Source organism: Macaca thibetana, chromosome 16 (assembly GCF_024542745.1).
Source record: "Macaca thibetana thibetana isolate TM-01 chromosome 16, ASM2454274v1, whole genome shotgun sequence".
NCBI lineage: Eukaryota > Metazoa > Chordata > Mammalia > Primates > Cercopithecidae > Macaca > Macaca thibetana.
In genome coordinates this window covers 77,640,786-77,654,446 of record NC_065593.1, presented here as the reverse complement: position 1 = coordinate 77,654,446, position 13,661 = coordinate 77,640,786, and the positions used below count along the sequence as shown (strand labels likewise).

The following is a 13,661-nucleotide window of genomic DNA, read 5'->3' as shown; positions in this document are numbered from 1 at the left end:
TTCATATAGTGGAAACCCCGTCTCTACTAAAAATACAAAAATTAACCGGGCATGGTGACGTGCCTGTAATCCCAGTCGCTTGGGAGGCTGAGGTGGGAGAATCGCTTGAACCTGGGAGGCAGAGGTTGCAGTGAGCTGAGATTGCATGGGCAACAGAGCGAGACTCTGTCTCAAAAATAAATAAATACATAAATAAAAGTTAAAAATATTATGTATGCTTGAGAAGGACTGGAAGAATTTTCACCAGTTTTCTTGGTGTTTTTCAGTGTTTACTTCTCTACTGTAAATTGATTTGCTTTTCCCCTTTATACCCATGTATTTTTATTGGTTAGTATTACCTGATGGATATAATTATATATTTCTGAATATATAGCTTATTTTACATAATATTTTTCATAATAATTTAATACTTAAAAGATACTGAAGAAAATGTGTTTCTTTTTCCTGTAGAAACAAAAAAAGTGAATTTTAAAGAATTCATTGATACTATGATGAGCAACACGGAATGCTTCTCTGAAAAATTATGTATGTAAGAATATCACGTCTTCTGCTTTTTGTGGACCAAATGGTTTGACATATTTTAGAAGAGCGTAAACACTCTATTTTAGTCTCTTATAGAGCTGGGTATCCTGCAGATCATCCGACAAATAAATGCCTGGCTTCCTGCTGCTATATTTGGCTTTAATCCCCTGTAATGACCCCTAATTCTAGAACGTCTTCTACATGCAAGTGAATTAAGAGCTATCATAATTTTATTTTTCATTAGCACACTTATAGAGGGCTAGAACCATGTATAGCATTCCTTTTGGGGATTTAAAATGTCTTTCAACTTAGGAAAAATGATGCCATCTAGTGGCTGAGTACTAATATGAGAATTTCTGGTTACATCTGTTGCCATTTCTGTCTTCCAATTTATTCAGTAACATTTATGAACCTTTAATATGTACTAGGCTTTATGTTAAGCTGTAAGTGTGGTAATATGGAAAAGATAGTTTTGCTGCTCAGAAGCTCACCATAAAGAAATGTAAGGTCACATATGTATATTTTTAATGGAGTGAAATTAGTATGCATTCTAAAAATTGGGACTGAAAGTAACATTGTGTTATTTTGTTCTTACATGTTAGGTAACAGTAGATTTTAAGTAGCAACTCTTTTTACTTTACAATATAAGATTTAATTTGTCTCCTATACAGGGGTACATCATACAGAGAAAGAGATAGTTTGTCAGTTACTTCATTTTTCCTAGGAATTTCAGTTTTATGGAGATTAAAATTTTATTAGCACAGAGTTATATAGTATATTACCTAATCTATCTCTGTCATTGTATTTTACATCTCATCGTTAATATTGCATGTTTGTGTTTACTTCTTTTTCTTTTTTCTTCATTAGACTGCTCAGAGCATGTCTTCTTTATTGGTTCCATATACCTCATTGGGACCTTACATCCCTTTACCCCTCCGCTTTCTCCTAATCTATCAGTCTCCTCCTGTTTTCACTTTTCCTCCTTATTTGGTTTAAATTATCTTGTCTATACATACCTAATACCCTAGACTATCTTGCCTCCGTGTACTTTTGTTGCACCTATCTGGCAAAACTCTCAACCCCGAATGAACCCAATTACCTTCCTTCTTGTGTCTGACAGCATTTCTGGAGAAAATCACACAGCTGAGAAGATCGTACAGGTTATAAATAAAATCTTGGTCACTAATGTCTGCTGGCTCTTCCTAACTGTCTAATCTTCCTGAGAATCAATTCTCTATATAGCAACACAGTGACTTTTTACAAATTTGTAGTAAGATAATTTCACTCCTTTAAGATGCTTCAATGATTTTGCATTGAAATAGTCTTTCTTTTTATTGTCTACAGTAATAGATTGAAGAGGAAGTAGGAGCCAGAGGAGAATTTTAGGGAGAGATATAGAACAAAAGCTACTTAATTGTATTATCAATTGAAAATGTTTCTGAATTCACACTTTTAAAAATCTAAATTCAATAAAAATTATTATTTATAATGTTTATTCAGGGTTGGGGCACTAAGTTCTTAAAATATTTCAAGATCCTCAAAAATACATTATATTTGAGGCTAAATATTTTATGTTTTCATATTTGAAAGTTGGCAGTTCATTTATGCTATATTTATTATTCTTTTAAACCATAAAAACCTTAATTTTTGTCTATTCCAGATGACAGTTTACTGTGTGAATTTCTTGGATAAGCATTCGTAAAACTTGTGTTTTATCTACCCTTTAGTATTGCCTGATTCTATTGAAACCCTCGACAATCTCAGAAAGGAGACGATGAGTGTTTCTGACCTGTGGAATATTCTGTCTAGTTTGAATAGTAATTTAAAAAAGGATGAATTTCTAGCTGCATTGAAACTAGTTACAGTTGATGGTGAGTGTTACAAATACTAAAATTAAAAAGTATACCAAGGTATTACTTTATTTTCTGTCAACTCTTATTTGTCATTGTATCTTGAACTTGGCAAGATGGAGTGTTCCAATATGATTAAAATGCCAATATATGCATTTAGGAAATACTGTATAAAGAAAGTTCAGCTTGTTTGGCTATTCAATATAAAAATATTGTTATGTAATTTATTACTACTATAAATTGATCAAATATGCAGAGTTCCTTCAAGTTGTGTGGTATGTTACTGGAAAATGGCATATCCCAATGAACACAGAGGACATGATTAGGAAATGTTAAGACATCTATTCAAATTTTATAATAACTACTTGGAATATTCATACTGTTTTGTTGAAATAGGCTTTTATTTAATTTGGCAGAAAAACACACCTGCTGATAGCTACCACCTCTATTTAGCAAGTTAAAAAAAAAAGCAAACAAATAAAAACAAAGTTCAAAAAGGTATTGTATAATAAAGACTGTAGACTAAAAAATGTAAAGCAAATCTCCATCATTTACTGTTGATATTCTACATGCAGGAAGGAGAGTACATAGGCTACAGGTAGACATTTCTACTCTCTCATAGTCTTAGTGTCTAGAAGTTAAAAACGTGCCTAGTACGTTTATATTCTTTTATGTGAAATGTTTATACAGAATGAGATTAGTAACATAAGTATGCTGTCAGGAGTCTTTGTCAAAGAATTGTCTTTTTCGGTAATAATTTTTTATCCTTTTCATCCATTGAGCTTCTGTTTAGTTGAGGCTAGCAGTTTTGGGCTTTAAATGTATTGATTATTTTGTTTATTGGAAGATTTGAGGTGAAAAGGGTTGATGAAGAAAAGAAGGCTAATTTCTACCCAATAATTTGGATTTTCTTCCCTTTTTCTCTGTGGCAGTGCTTCAGGTTCTTTTGTTAAAATTAGTGGAATTTATAGGCAGCATGTACCACAGAAAGTAATAGATAGCATTTATTTGAACCAGACCAACAAAGTATTATTTTATGAGATATGAAAATAACTAGAAAAGTATTTTTATTATAATAAAAACTCATATATTGTGTTTATTATTCTTTCTTTGGGGGGGACAAGGTCTTGCTTTGTTACCCAGGCTGGAGTGCAGTGGCGCACTCTCAGCTCACTGCAACCTCTGCCTCCCGGGTTCAAGCAATTCTGCTGCCTCAGCTTCCCAAGTAGCTGGGACTACAGGTGCACAGCACTGTGCCTGGCTAATTTTTTGTAGAGACGGGTTTTTGCCATGTTGCCCAGGCTGGTCTCAAACTCCTGAGTTCAGGTGATCTTCTGACCTTGGCCTAGCTAAGTGCTGCGATTACGGGCATGAGCTGCTGCACCAGGCCTGTGTTTATTGTTATGTACTTACAAAGCAAAAGACAGTATATTAAATGCAGATGATTTTACAATTTAAGCCTAAATGTACACGTGATATTGAAAACTGTATCTGTATGCCTTTTTTCACATCATTTCTTCTTTTAACATTGTGCCCTTAGTACAAACGTATTTAGTTCTTATTTTAATGCAGTGGCTTGCAAAATTTTGAGATTTATTATTTTTGTTTATATTTGATATTGTTGAAGCAGAATGCTTTTTTTCCAAATTAAATCTTATACAGTTTCCTAATATATAAAATATTAAAGTTGAGCTTCTCTGACCAAAGTGGGAGAAATGACCAAGTTAACTGCTGAAACAGCTCCATAAGACCTTAGAAACGTAAGAAAGAAATTAAAATTACTGATCTAGGGTATTCTTTTGACCAGGTTATGTTAAAAAGAAAAAACAAACCTGAAAAACAACTGATTCAGATTCTCTCTAGTGAAACTGAAGAGTGAGTTCTTGGTTATTGGCAGTATTCCATATTGACTCCTTAATATTTTAAAATATGTTTAAAATTAAAAAATAATCTTATGATGATTACAAAAAAAAGCATTGAAAAATAGAAAAGGTAATTTATCATTTGGCAAATTCAGAAATGCTTCCCAAATATCTAGTTATATAGCTTATGAGCTCTCTTGTTTCTTCTGAAAGACCTGAGTGAAGAAAGTTGGTGTTGAGCAAAAATATGTAAGATGGTATGGAAAATGGTCAAGGTGAATGTGAGACATTGAATCCATAGGCTAAGAATTAAAGGAAATCATTAATAGGTGGTGTTAGGCATTTAAGGCCTGGGACAGTCTCTTCTCTGCTGGTGGTTTCTCTAGCTTCATTTGTTTTAGATTTTTAAACTTAAACTGATATTCTCTGTTTCCCCTGACTCTGATATCTGATGTGGTTGAAATTAGCTTAATAACTTTGTTTTCTTTTTGGCTTGGCAACAAGACTCTAAACTTATCTTCATGATTTTTTATGCAATATCCATTAAAGCCAGATCTGAGTCTTTGTTTCAGGCTCTAACTTTGCAACCTGGCATCAGCTGTGATTAACCCTGTTATGGTGGTTTAGCAAAGAATAATTGAGCTACAAATTCTTGACAGCAGCTCTATCCATTCACATCTCTTTTCTCAGGATTTATTTAAAGATACCCAGGAAATCTTTCCTAATATTGATAGTTGCTATTCTATTTCAGCAAGTTATATGAACCAAAGGATCAAATGAGATTGCAGTCATGCTTATAGATTTGGGTCCCTTGGTAAATAGGTCCAAAGCTAACTGTAAATTTTGTTAGATCACCTGTAAATTTTGTTGGTGTTATCAGTACCTGTTGACCTCAGATGGCTCCCTGCTTCCTTTCTTCCTTTGCCTCCTTGCCTCCTTGCCTCTCTTCCTCCCTCCCCTTCCCTTCCCTTCCCACTCTCCTTCCTTTCCCTCCCTTCTCCTCCCATCCCTTCCCCGCTCCTTCCCTTCCCTTCCCTTCCTCCCAGAATTCTAAGTAGCTGTGATTTAGTTCTACTTGATTATACATACCAAGAACTAGATTCAGAGGGGACTCTATTTAGGTGACTGAGTTACAATACCTGTTGCCTACTTTAAGCTGATCTTTAAGCTACTGTAAATTGAAGACACTTAATTAAGAACGTCTTTATATAACATGGTCTTAGAATATTTGATTATGTAACCTTGTTGATTGATGTGAGGCTAGTGGAAGGCCATCCTGAATGGTATAAAAGTATAAAAGAAGCATGAGGAATGGAATGTATGAACACTTCTATCCTTCTCCCATCAGAGAGAGAACACAGATTCAGGGACAGAGCCTTTACAGTTAGTGATATATAGGACTCTACTAAATGACAGAAGCAGCAAAAATACTACAATAAAGACATGTGTTTTTACTGTAGAAAATAGTTCCTAAAAGTTCAAGTGTTAATTTAAAGCCAAGGTAGATAGAAGGTGAGACATTGTTAATTGTGGCTATATACTTAAGCCCTGTTCAGGCTTTTATCTGCTGGTGACACATTTTGCTTGTTGTACTTTGTTCTAGTCTATGATAATAAACTATAATATTTCTAAATCTTAAGCTTCCTTATTCCTGGCTGGGAAAACAAAGCTGCTTCTGTTTCCTGTGTTCGTCACTTTAACTTTGTAATCTAGTACTTGTGTACTGTGTAAGAAATGGGTGTAAACACATATCAGAAATTATAATCATAGGCCTATCAGGCACGAAAGAAACCTTTAAAGTTTTCTGGTATAGAATTTTTATCTTTAAACAATTGAAAGACAAAACTAAGACTGAGGTATGTCTCTTAATTTTATCTAGAGTATATCTTGGTTTATCTTTTGGGAATATGGATTATATTGTTTCCATTGATTGAAATTGAAAACTCAGCCTGACTTTTTTTTTTTTTTTTTTTTTTTTTTTGAGATGGCGTCTTGCTCTGTCACCCAGGCTGGAGTGTAGTGGTGAGATCTTGGCTCACAGCAACCTCCACCTCCTCGGTTCAAACAATTCTGCTGCCTCAGCCTCCCAAGTAGCTGGAACTACAGGCACACGCCACCACACTCAGCTAATTTTTGTATTTTTTAGTAGAGATGGGGTTTCACCGTATTGGTCAGGATGGTCTTGAGCTCCTGACCTTGTGATCCACCCACCTCAGCCTCCCAAAATGCTGGGATTACAGGCATGAGCCACCTTGCCCAGCCATCAGCCTGACTTCTGTAATCTTAATATTTATTAATCCCATAAAATCAATCCTTTGGTTACTCAAAAATATGAAAAGGAAATATGATTCTTATGAGTGCGTCAAATGGTTTACATTTTTATAGGTTGCTTTGTTGGATCTGACTTTTGCTTAATGAGGCTGGTCTATTAAAAGTGTTTTTTCTCACAGAAGGTGACAAAGTACAATTTGAAGAATTTGCACAAGTAGTAAGGAATATGCGTGATGCTGCCAGGTTAGAAGGTAAGTACTGAATTATTTATAACGGTTAGGTTTACTTTTATTGAAAGGACTTATTTTTGTTTTTGTTTTTAATGCTGTGTGTTCACCTAATTTCTGGTTAACATGTTGGCATTGATATGTTTATACACAGATGAAACTTAGTTTTGATGAAACATTGACTGGCATATAGGAACTTGGCTTTCAGAATGTATCCTGCATTACTAACTGATAAAGCTGGTTTACTCTGTCTAGACTATTTGTTAAAGAACTTGGAGAAGCCAAGAGAATAGGCATAGTTTGAGGTTCTATGCCTTCTTTCTGTATCTACACATGTAATTTTAAGGGAATATGGTCAGTGTCTGACCTTGTAATTTAAGATTTTAGAGGTGGAATAGACAGTTCCAGGAAATGATAAGGATTAAGGGTAGCCGTTGGTGTGGATGACTTTGGAAAGGAAATAAAGGCCTTTTGAAGTTAAGAGGTCAAAGTGCTCTGAGGCCAGGCTCATCCTTATTGTCATTGGATGATATTGGGATGAGAGGTAGAAGGAGGATGATGATCAAAGTGCCAAAATCCTCAGAGAATGTGAAGGAGTGATGAGACAGTAATCAATACTGTTGTCAGGAGAGTGACATAGTTGAATAACAGGCCTGAGCCTCAAGGGAGAGGGATAAGGTTTGATTGAAGGTAGAATTAAAATGGCCTGACAGCAGCAGCAGAAAGACAGGAAAGTGCTATTCTGCTTCCTGGTCCTACAGTATGTGGAACATGGGAGCATGAGCAGACTCTACTCAAGGTGGTTGTGCAAAGAAACTGTTTTTAAAGGAAATCAAGTGCTAAGGCAAGAAAGCAGAGCTGATACAGGTTTTTTGGGTGTCAGCAAAGCTCAGATTGCCATCTGTAGTTGCCTCCCAGTGATGTTAGAGGAACAGAAAGTGAGGCAGGACGTAAGGCTTAAACTGTGATTACTATTTGCAGCTAGTTTCTGTTGACTTTAATAATAATAATAAAACTAATTTTATTCTATAAATATGACATTTATTGAGGCATTATTATATGTCTAATGCTGTCTTAAGTACTTTTTATACGTTATTATATTTACTCTCCATATCAACCTTGTGAGGTAGATATTAGTATTATCCCATTTTAGACGAAAGAGATGTTGAGTAGTAATAATTTGCTCACAGTTGCACAGTTCCAGGTTACAAATCCTGGAGCCAGAATTTGAATGTTGGTCTGACTTAACCAGTGCTGGAAATAAAGCAACATTCCAGATGCTAGGGTACAATTGAGTCCTGGTGGAATTGAAAAGAAAAACTGAATGAGCCCTTGTAAATCTTGTCCCATATTTTACATTTTTCATAATTCTGAAAGTTATTTCTCCTATATCTAAATAATTTTATTTGCTACCATTAGAGGTCCACAACAAAATAATTACTTTGTATAATTGCCGTGAAAAGTTCAGCTATATGAGTGATTTTGGTTGTGCAAATTTTATAAACGCACCAGAGAAATGTGATAGATCAAGAGAACTCTTTGTACATTGGGCTGCTGGCCATAGAATGCTATAAGGGATAAATTTCTCTCTGAGATTTCTTATTCCTCAGCTCAGGATATAATAATAAACTATGGATTTCCACTAACAAATGTCTTGAGTGATGGCTACTGCTTTTTATCAATTAACTTTTTTTCTATTTATAGAGTTACAGGAAGTTGTCTTAGCTGCTGATTTGCTTGAAGGTGACATGATAGCTGAGGAGAACTTGGAAGACTTTCTAAGAAATATTGGGATTAAGTCACCTAAAGAAGAGGTAGAGAAAATTCTTCAATCAGATTTTGTTTCTGGTAAGCATTTTAAATATTACTCTCAGGTTTTTTTTTTTTTTTTTTTTTATGAGTAAAGAAGATGTGCAAGGTCTATAGGTATTTGCTTATCTTACTATAAATGTAATCTTGGAAATGGAGCCTTTCCTCTTAATTTCCTCTTTTGCAGTTATGAGAATACTTTTATACAAGCAGGTCTAGATTTTGTGGAAGTGGGCTTGTTAGAATCCTTTGTCCTCGTTGCTATCTTGATTTAGTGAATGAAGAACATCTTAGAAATTCAAGTTCTGTGAATAGAAATTCTAGCTTTGCCACCTTTGATGGAATTACTGGTCAGAGTTACTGGGGCTTTGTTTGTACTTCAGTTCCCATTATAGGTAGAATCAGAACTAGTATACCTACAACATTGTAGGGTTATTGTGAGGCTTAATGTATGAAATTGAATCTAGAAGTACCTTGTAAATAAAATGTTCAAGAAATATATAAGCCATATGCTGATTTTGATACTAGCCTTTAAGCATTACTTTGTCCAGGGGTTCTTGTTTGTCATCTCTCTCTTTTCCTTGCAGAAGATAACATGGTGAACATTAAAGACTGTATGAGGGCTTTGAGTGACACCCAGAAATTTTCCAATTATATTGGTAAGAGCTTTATGGTAAAACTGTTAGAAGGCAACGATACAGAACTTATTCAAAGTTCATCTAGTAAAACACTAAATTTGGTGCTTAAATCTTCTTTATAGTATCTATGCCAAATGTTTGCTTCATGTGTACTTGAACACTTTCAGTTATGGGGAACTTCCTGCATTTTATTTTGAAATTTAAGAATTGTACATTTGTGATTGGAGATTGGACAAATAACAAGATTATGATCTTTTCCAATAGTTAAAATAAGACACCGTTATTATATATGAATGAATGGTTCTTTTTAATGTTGTAAAAATCTCAAATGACCAGGAATGTAAGAAGTATAAAGTGCAAGTCTCTTGTAACATTAATGTTACCCTCCAGAAATATCCATGTGAAGGTTTCATAAATATCCTTTTAGGCTTTCTTCTTTACATCTGTCCATAATATTGCACAACTTGAATGCAATATATGACAGTATATCTTAGATATAATTCTGTGTTCCACTATATTATGTAAACCTACCTCATTCTTTTAAAAGACTGCATAATGTTCTATTAGAGGAATGAACTATAATTTTGTCCGCAATACTTTTAATGAATATTTGGGTTATTGCTATTTTTTACTATTACAAACATTTGGTGAGTATCCTTGTACATATATCTTTGTGCACGTTACACACCAATTTTTCTGTAGGGCAAATTCCTTAGAAGTGGAGTTGCTGGGCCAAAGTATTTTTAGATGTAAAATGTTAACAAGCTACTGCCTAATTACCCTCCTAAAGGTTTGTGGAAATTCACACCTTTATCAACAGCGGGTATTATTTATTAAAAATTCTGATAGGAGCATTAATACTTTGTCTTACCCATTTCAGGTTTTTTTCTAGTTTATTTTTGATTTTTTGGCTTTGTTTTTGGTGGATTGCTTTTTGCCATCTTTTGTTTCATTTTGTCAGTTTGGTAATTTGATTCTTCTAGGAAATTTTAAATTTTATTGAGATTTAAAATGGCTTAGACTATTAGGACAGCCCTGTGCACTTCTAATTCTTCTCATTTTTTTGTATATATGGTTATTTTCTCATTCTTAAATATATATATGTATATATATAACTTTCTTCTTTGTTTGCTACTGAATGTTCTATTATCTCTATTTTTAAAGTACTAGCTCTTGGGTTTATCTTTAGTGTTTCTATTTATAGTTTAAAAATTAATTTCTGGCTTTATCTTTAGTAAGTCCTTTATATTGTTCCCTTATGCTCATTTAATAGTTTTTCTAATTTCTTATTTAAATTATTTATTTATTTTTTTTTCTTACTGGGTAATAAACATGTTTAAGGCAGTCGATTTTCATTTTAGTGAAACTTTGGTGTATCTAACAGTCTTTGACTTGTTAGGCTATTATTATAGTTATTTTATAAATATTTCCAGTTACATTTTGATTTTATCCTTGATCTAAGAGTTATTTAGGAGGAAACTTTAAATTTCAAGGCAATTTATTTAATTTATTTATTGATATGGAGTCTCATTCTGTCTCCTTGGCTGGAATGCAGTGACGCAATCTTGGCTCACTGCAACCTCCACCTCCCGGTTTCAAGGGATTCTCCTGCCTCAGCCTCCTGAGTAAATGGGATTACAGGTGCACACCACCATGCCTGGCTAATTTTTGTATTTTTAGTAGAGACGGTGTTTCACCATGTTGGTCAGGCTAGTCTCAAACTCCTGACCTCCCAAAGTGCTGGGATTACAGGCATGAGCCACCACACCCGGCCAAATTTCAAAGCAATTTAAATGTCATTGTTGCCTTAAATTTGTTGTTTATATCTAGTTGTATTTTATTTTTGTCAGAGAATGAGGACTGTAATAGAGGGTTTGATAGTTCCCTAGTTTATTAGAGACAGAATTCCCTCAACTTTTGTATTTACTATTTAAAAATCAAAATCAAAATTAGTTGGTTGCAGGGATAGGCTAGGTAACGTACATTCACTCATTTCACTCTTGGAAGTTCTTATGACTTTTTGAAGTAGCTCATTCTATAATTTTTGACAGCTATAGAACTAGAAAATTATTCCACATATTTGGTGGAAATTTCCTGGAACCATATTTAACATTTGGACTCTTCCTCCCATTTATTGCCTTCCAGAAATGTCAAAATAACTCACATATTCTCTTTCCTTCCCACTAAATGAATCTTCTCTCTGGACTCAAATATCCCTTCAACTGTTCTTCACTGACCTGTTTTTGAAACTTCTTACCAATGACAATTGACTATATCATAGAACAAAATCCTGAGAGATGCCTTTTTAGAAATATACTTTGGAAATGTGAACTGTTAACATTTTTTAAATCAAGGGAGGTCAGCCATGGTCTTCTTAGTCCAAATGTTTGTTACTGTGCTAAACTTAAGAGGCTATGAGGATTCTCTAAAATGGGTGAAGTTAGCTGACAGAAACAAGGGATGCAGGGAAGGAAAGAGAAAAATTGGCATTTAGGAGGAGTTATGAGGAATAGGGGGACTTTACTGAAATGGTGCACTTATCAACAGAATAACTAGGGAAACTTTAGCATACTTTTGTCTGTAGCAGAGTAGCTCACCTCAAACCCAGACATTTAACAAATCAATTTTAAGAATAAAGAAAAGGATTATTTTTAGCTATTAGAGCTACAAATAGAAAGCTATTGGAGTGGAGAAAACTATTGAAGTAGGGTTATAGAAAATTATAAGAGTAGAGGATGGACCACTCTAAATATTTAAATGGCCACATGTGGCTGGTGACTGCCTTATTTGACAGTGTAGATCTCAAAGAGGCCATCAATTTTATTGTTATGCTCAAAAGATTTAGATCCATGGACTGAATTACATGTTGTATATATATTCTCTGTTTGTAGCATTGAATGAGACTATCAATACATTGGACTCCATGAAAGAAAATTGTCAGTTTGACAAAGACAAAAATCTAGATGTACTTGAAAACACTGATAGGCTTTCTTTTACTGATGACATACTTCAAGAAGTAATGGATGACTCCTTTGTTGAAGGTGAGTTGATTTGACAGATAACCAGCAGCTTGTATAAAAAATTTCTTCTGAATTTTATTTAGTTTTTTGTTGTTTTTTTGTTTGTTGTTGTTGTTTTTTAATTTAGGGAGGTCAGCCATGGGCTTTCTAGTCCAAATGTTTGATATTACTGTTCTTCTAAATTTTTATCCAAGGATTTCAAACTATTTTACCAAGTATTATTTAAGTCTTAATACTTGGTCCCTAAATCACATCATAAACTTGTTGGACACTTTACTGTAGACCATATTCAGGTCTATACGTTATATGTGCCCACAGAGATTTAGTCATTACAGTATCAAATTCCTGGGTGATCTGATGACCTGGGTTGTAAAATTGGTCTCAGAGTATTTATATATTTGTTGCATGGCTTTGAAGAATAATTTTGTTTCAAAGTTAATCCTTTTCCTTTCATGTGTTTTAGAGAAGTCTTAATGGTTTTGTAGCTTTCTGTTTTTGGATGAAAGGCCCTTTGAAAAGTACAAGGTATTGTTGAAAAACTAATGTTTATTTCTGTAGCCAATTGTAAGTGTTGAGTTGTTGTTTACTTTATTTACAAAGATTTACCTGATCCATCTATATACCCTCAGCTTGAATGTACTGAGATGGATTTTACCCCATATTTAGAAAGCCATTTCCTGCCTTTAAATTTAGCTTCAGCTAAAAAATGTAATCAGGCTGGGGGCAGTGGCTCATACCTATAATCCTAGCACTTTGGGAGGCCGAGGCGGGCAGATCACCTGAGGTCAGGAGTTTGAGAGCAATCTGACCAACATGGTGAAATCCCGTCTCTACTAAAAAAATACAAAAATTAGCCTGGCATGGTGGCCCGTGCCTGTAGTTACAGCTACTTGGGAGGATGAGGCACAAGAATGCTTGAACCCGGGAGGCTGAGGTTGTAGTGAGACAAGATAGCGTCACTGCACTCCAATCTGGGCAACAGAGCAAGACTCCATCTCAAATAAATAAATAAATAAATACAAAATAAAAAGTATAATCAAATCCCCCATTGCCCCCCTCTTCACACCAGGGAATATTTGGCAATATCTAGAGACAGTGTTGGTTATCACAACTGATGCGAGAGGACTATTGGCATCTAGTGAATAGAGGCAAGGGTTGCTGCTAAACATCCTATAATTTACAGGATAATACCCTTGTCCCCCCAATAATTATCTGGCCAAAAATATTAATAGTTCAGAAATCTTGGGAGCTATCATGTAAAATTGCCCAAACCTACTATTTTAAAAGTACTTTTTATAGGTTAGTTGTTTTGTTTATCCTGCTTAAAACAAATAAAAATACAAATTAAGGCAAATATAATTTATGTGTATTCTAACCTCTGTTTGTTTCAAGGTAATACCTGGGCTAGTTGTGAGTCATTCTAAACTGTTCTTTAATACAATAGAGTCCTTCTATGCAAATG

General features: G+C 34.4%; 1 protein-coding gene across 50 annotated transcripts in view; it reads left to right on the top strand.

Moving 5' to 3' along the window:
- Positions 1 to 13,661, top strand: part of LOC126939504 (uncharacterized) — a 557,395-nt gene that overhangs the window by 77,051 nt on the left and 466,683 nt on the right. For all 50 annotated transcript variants that reach the window (XM_050764859.1, XM_050764858.1, XM_050764860.1 and 47 more), the window contains exons 14-19: positions 451 to 525; positions 2,250 to 2,393; positions 6,685 to 6,756; positions 8,437 to 8,580; positions 9,129 to 9,200; positions 12,071 to 12,220. In XM_050764859.1, the coding sequence (XP_050620816.1) occupies positions 451 to 525; positions 2,250 to 2,393; positions 6,685 to 6,756; positions 8,437 to 8,580; positions 9,129 to 9,200; positions 12,071 to 12,220 (657 nt within the window). The remainder of the gene's footprint in view (positions 1 to 450; positions 526 to 2,249; positions 2,394 to 6,684; positions 6,757 to 8,436; positions 8,581 to 9,128; positions 9,201 to 12,070; positions 12,221 to 13,661) is intronic.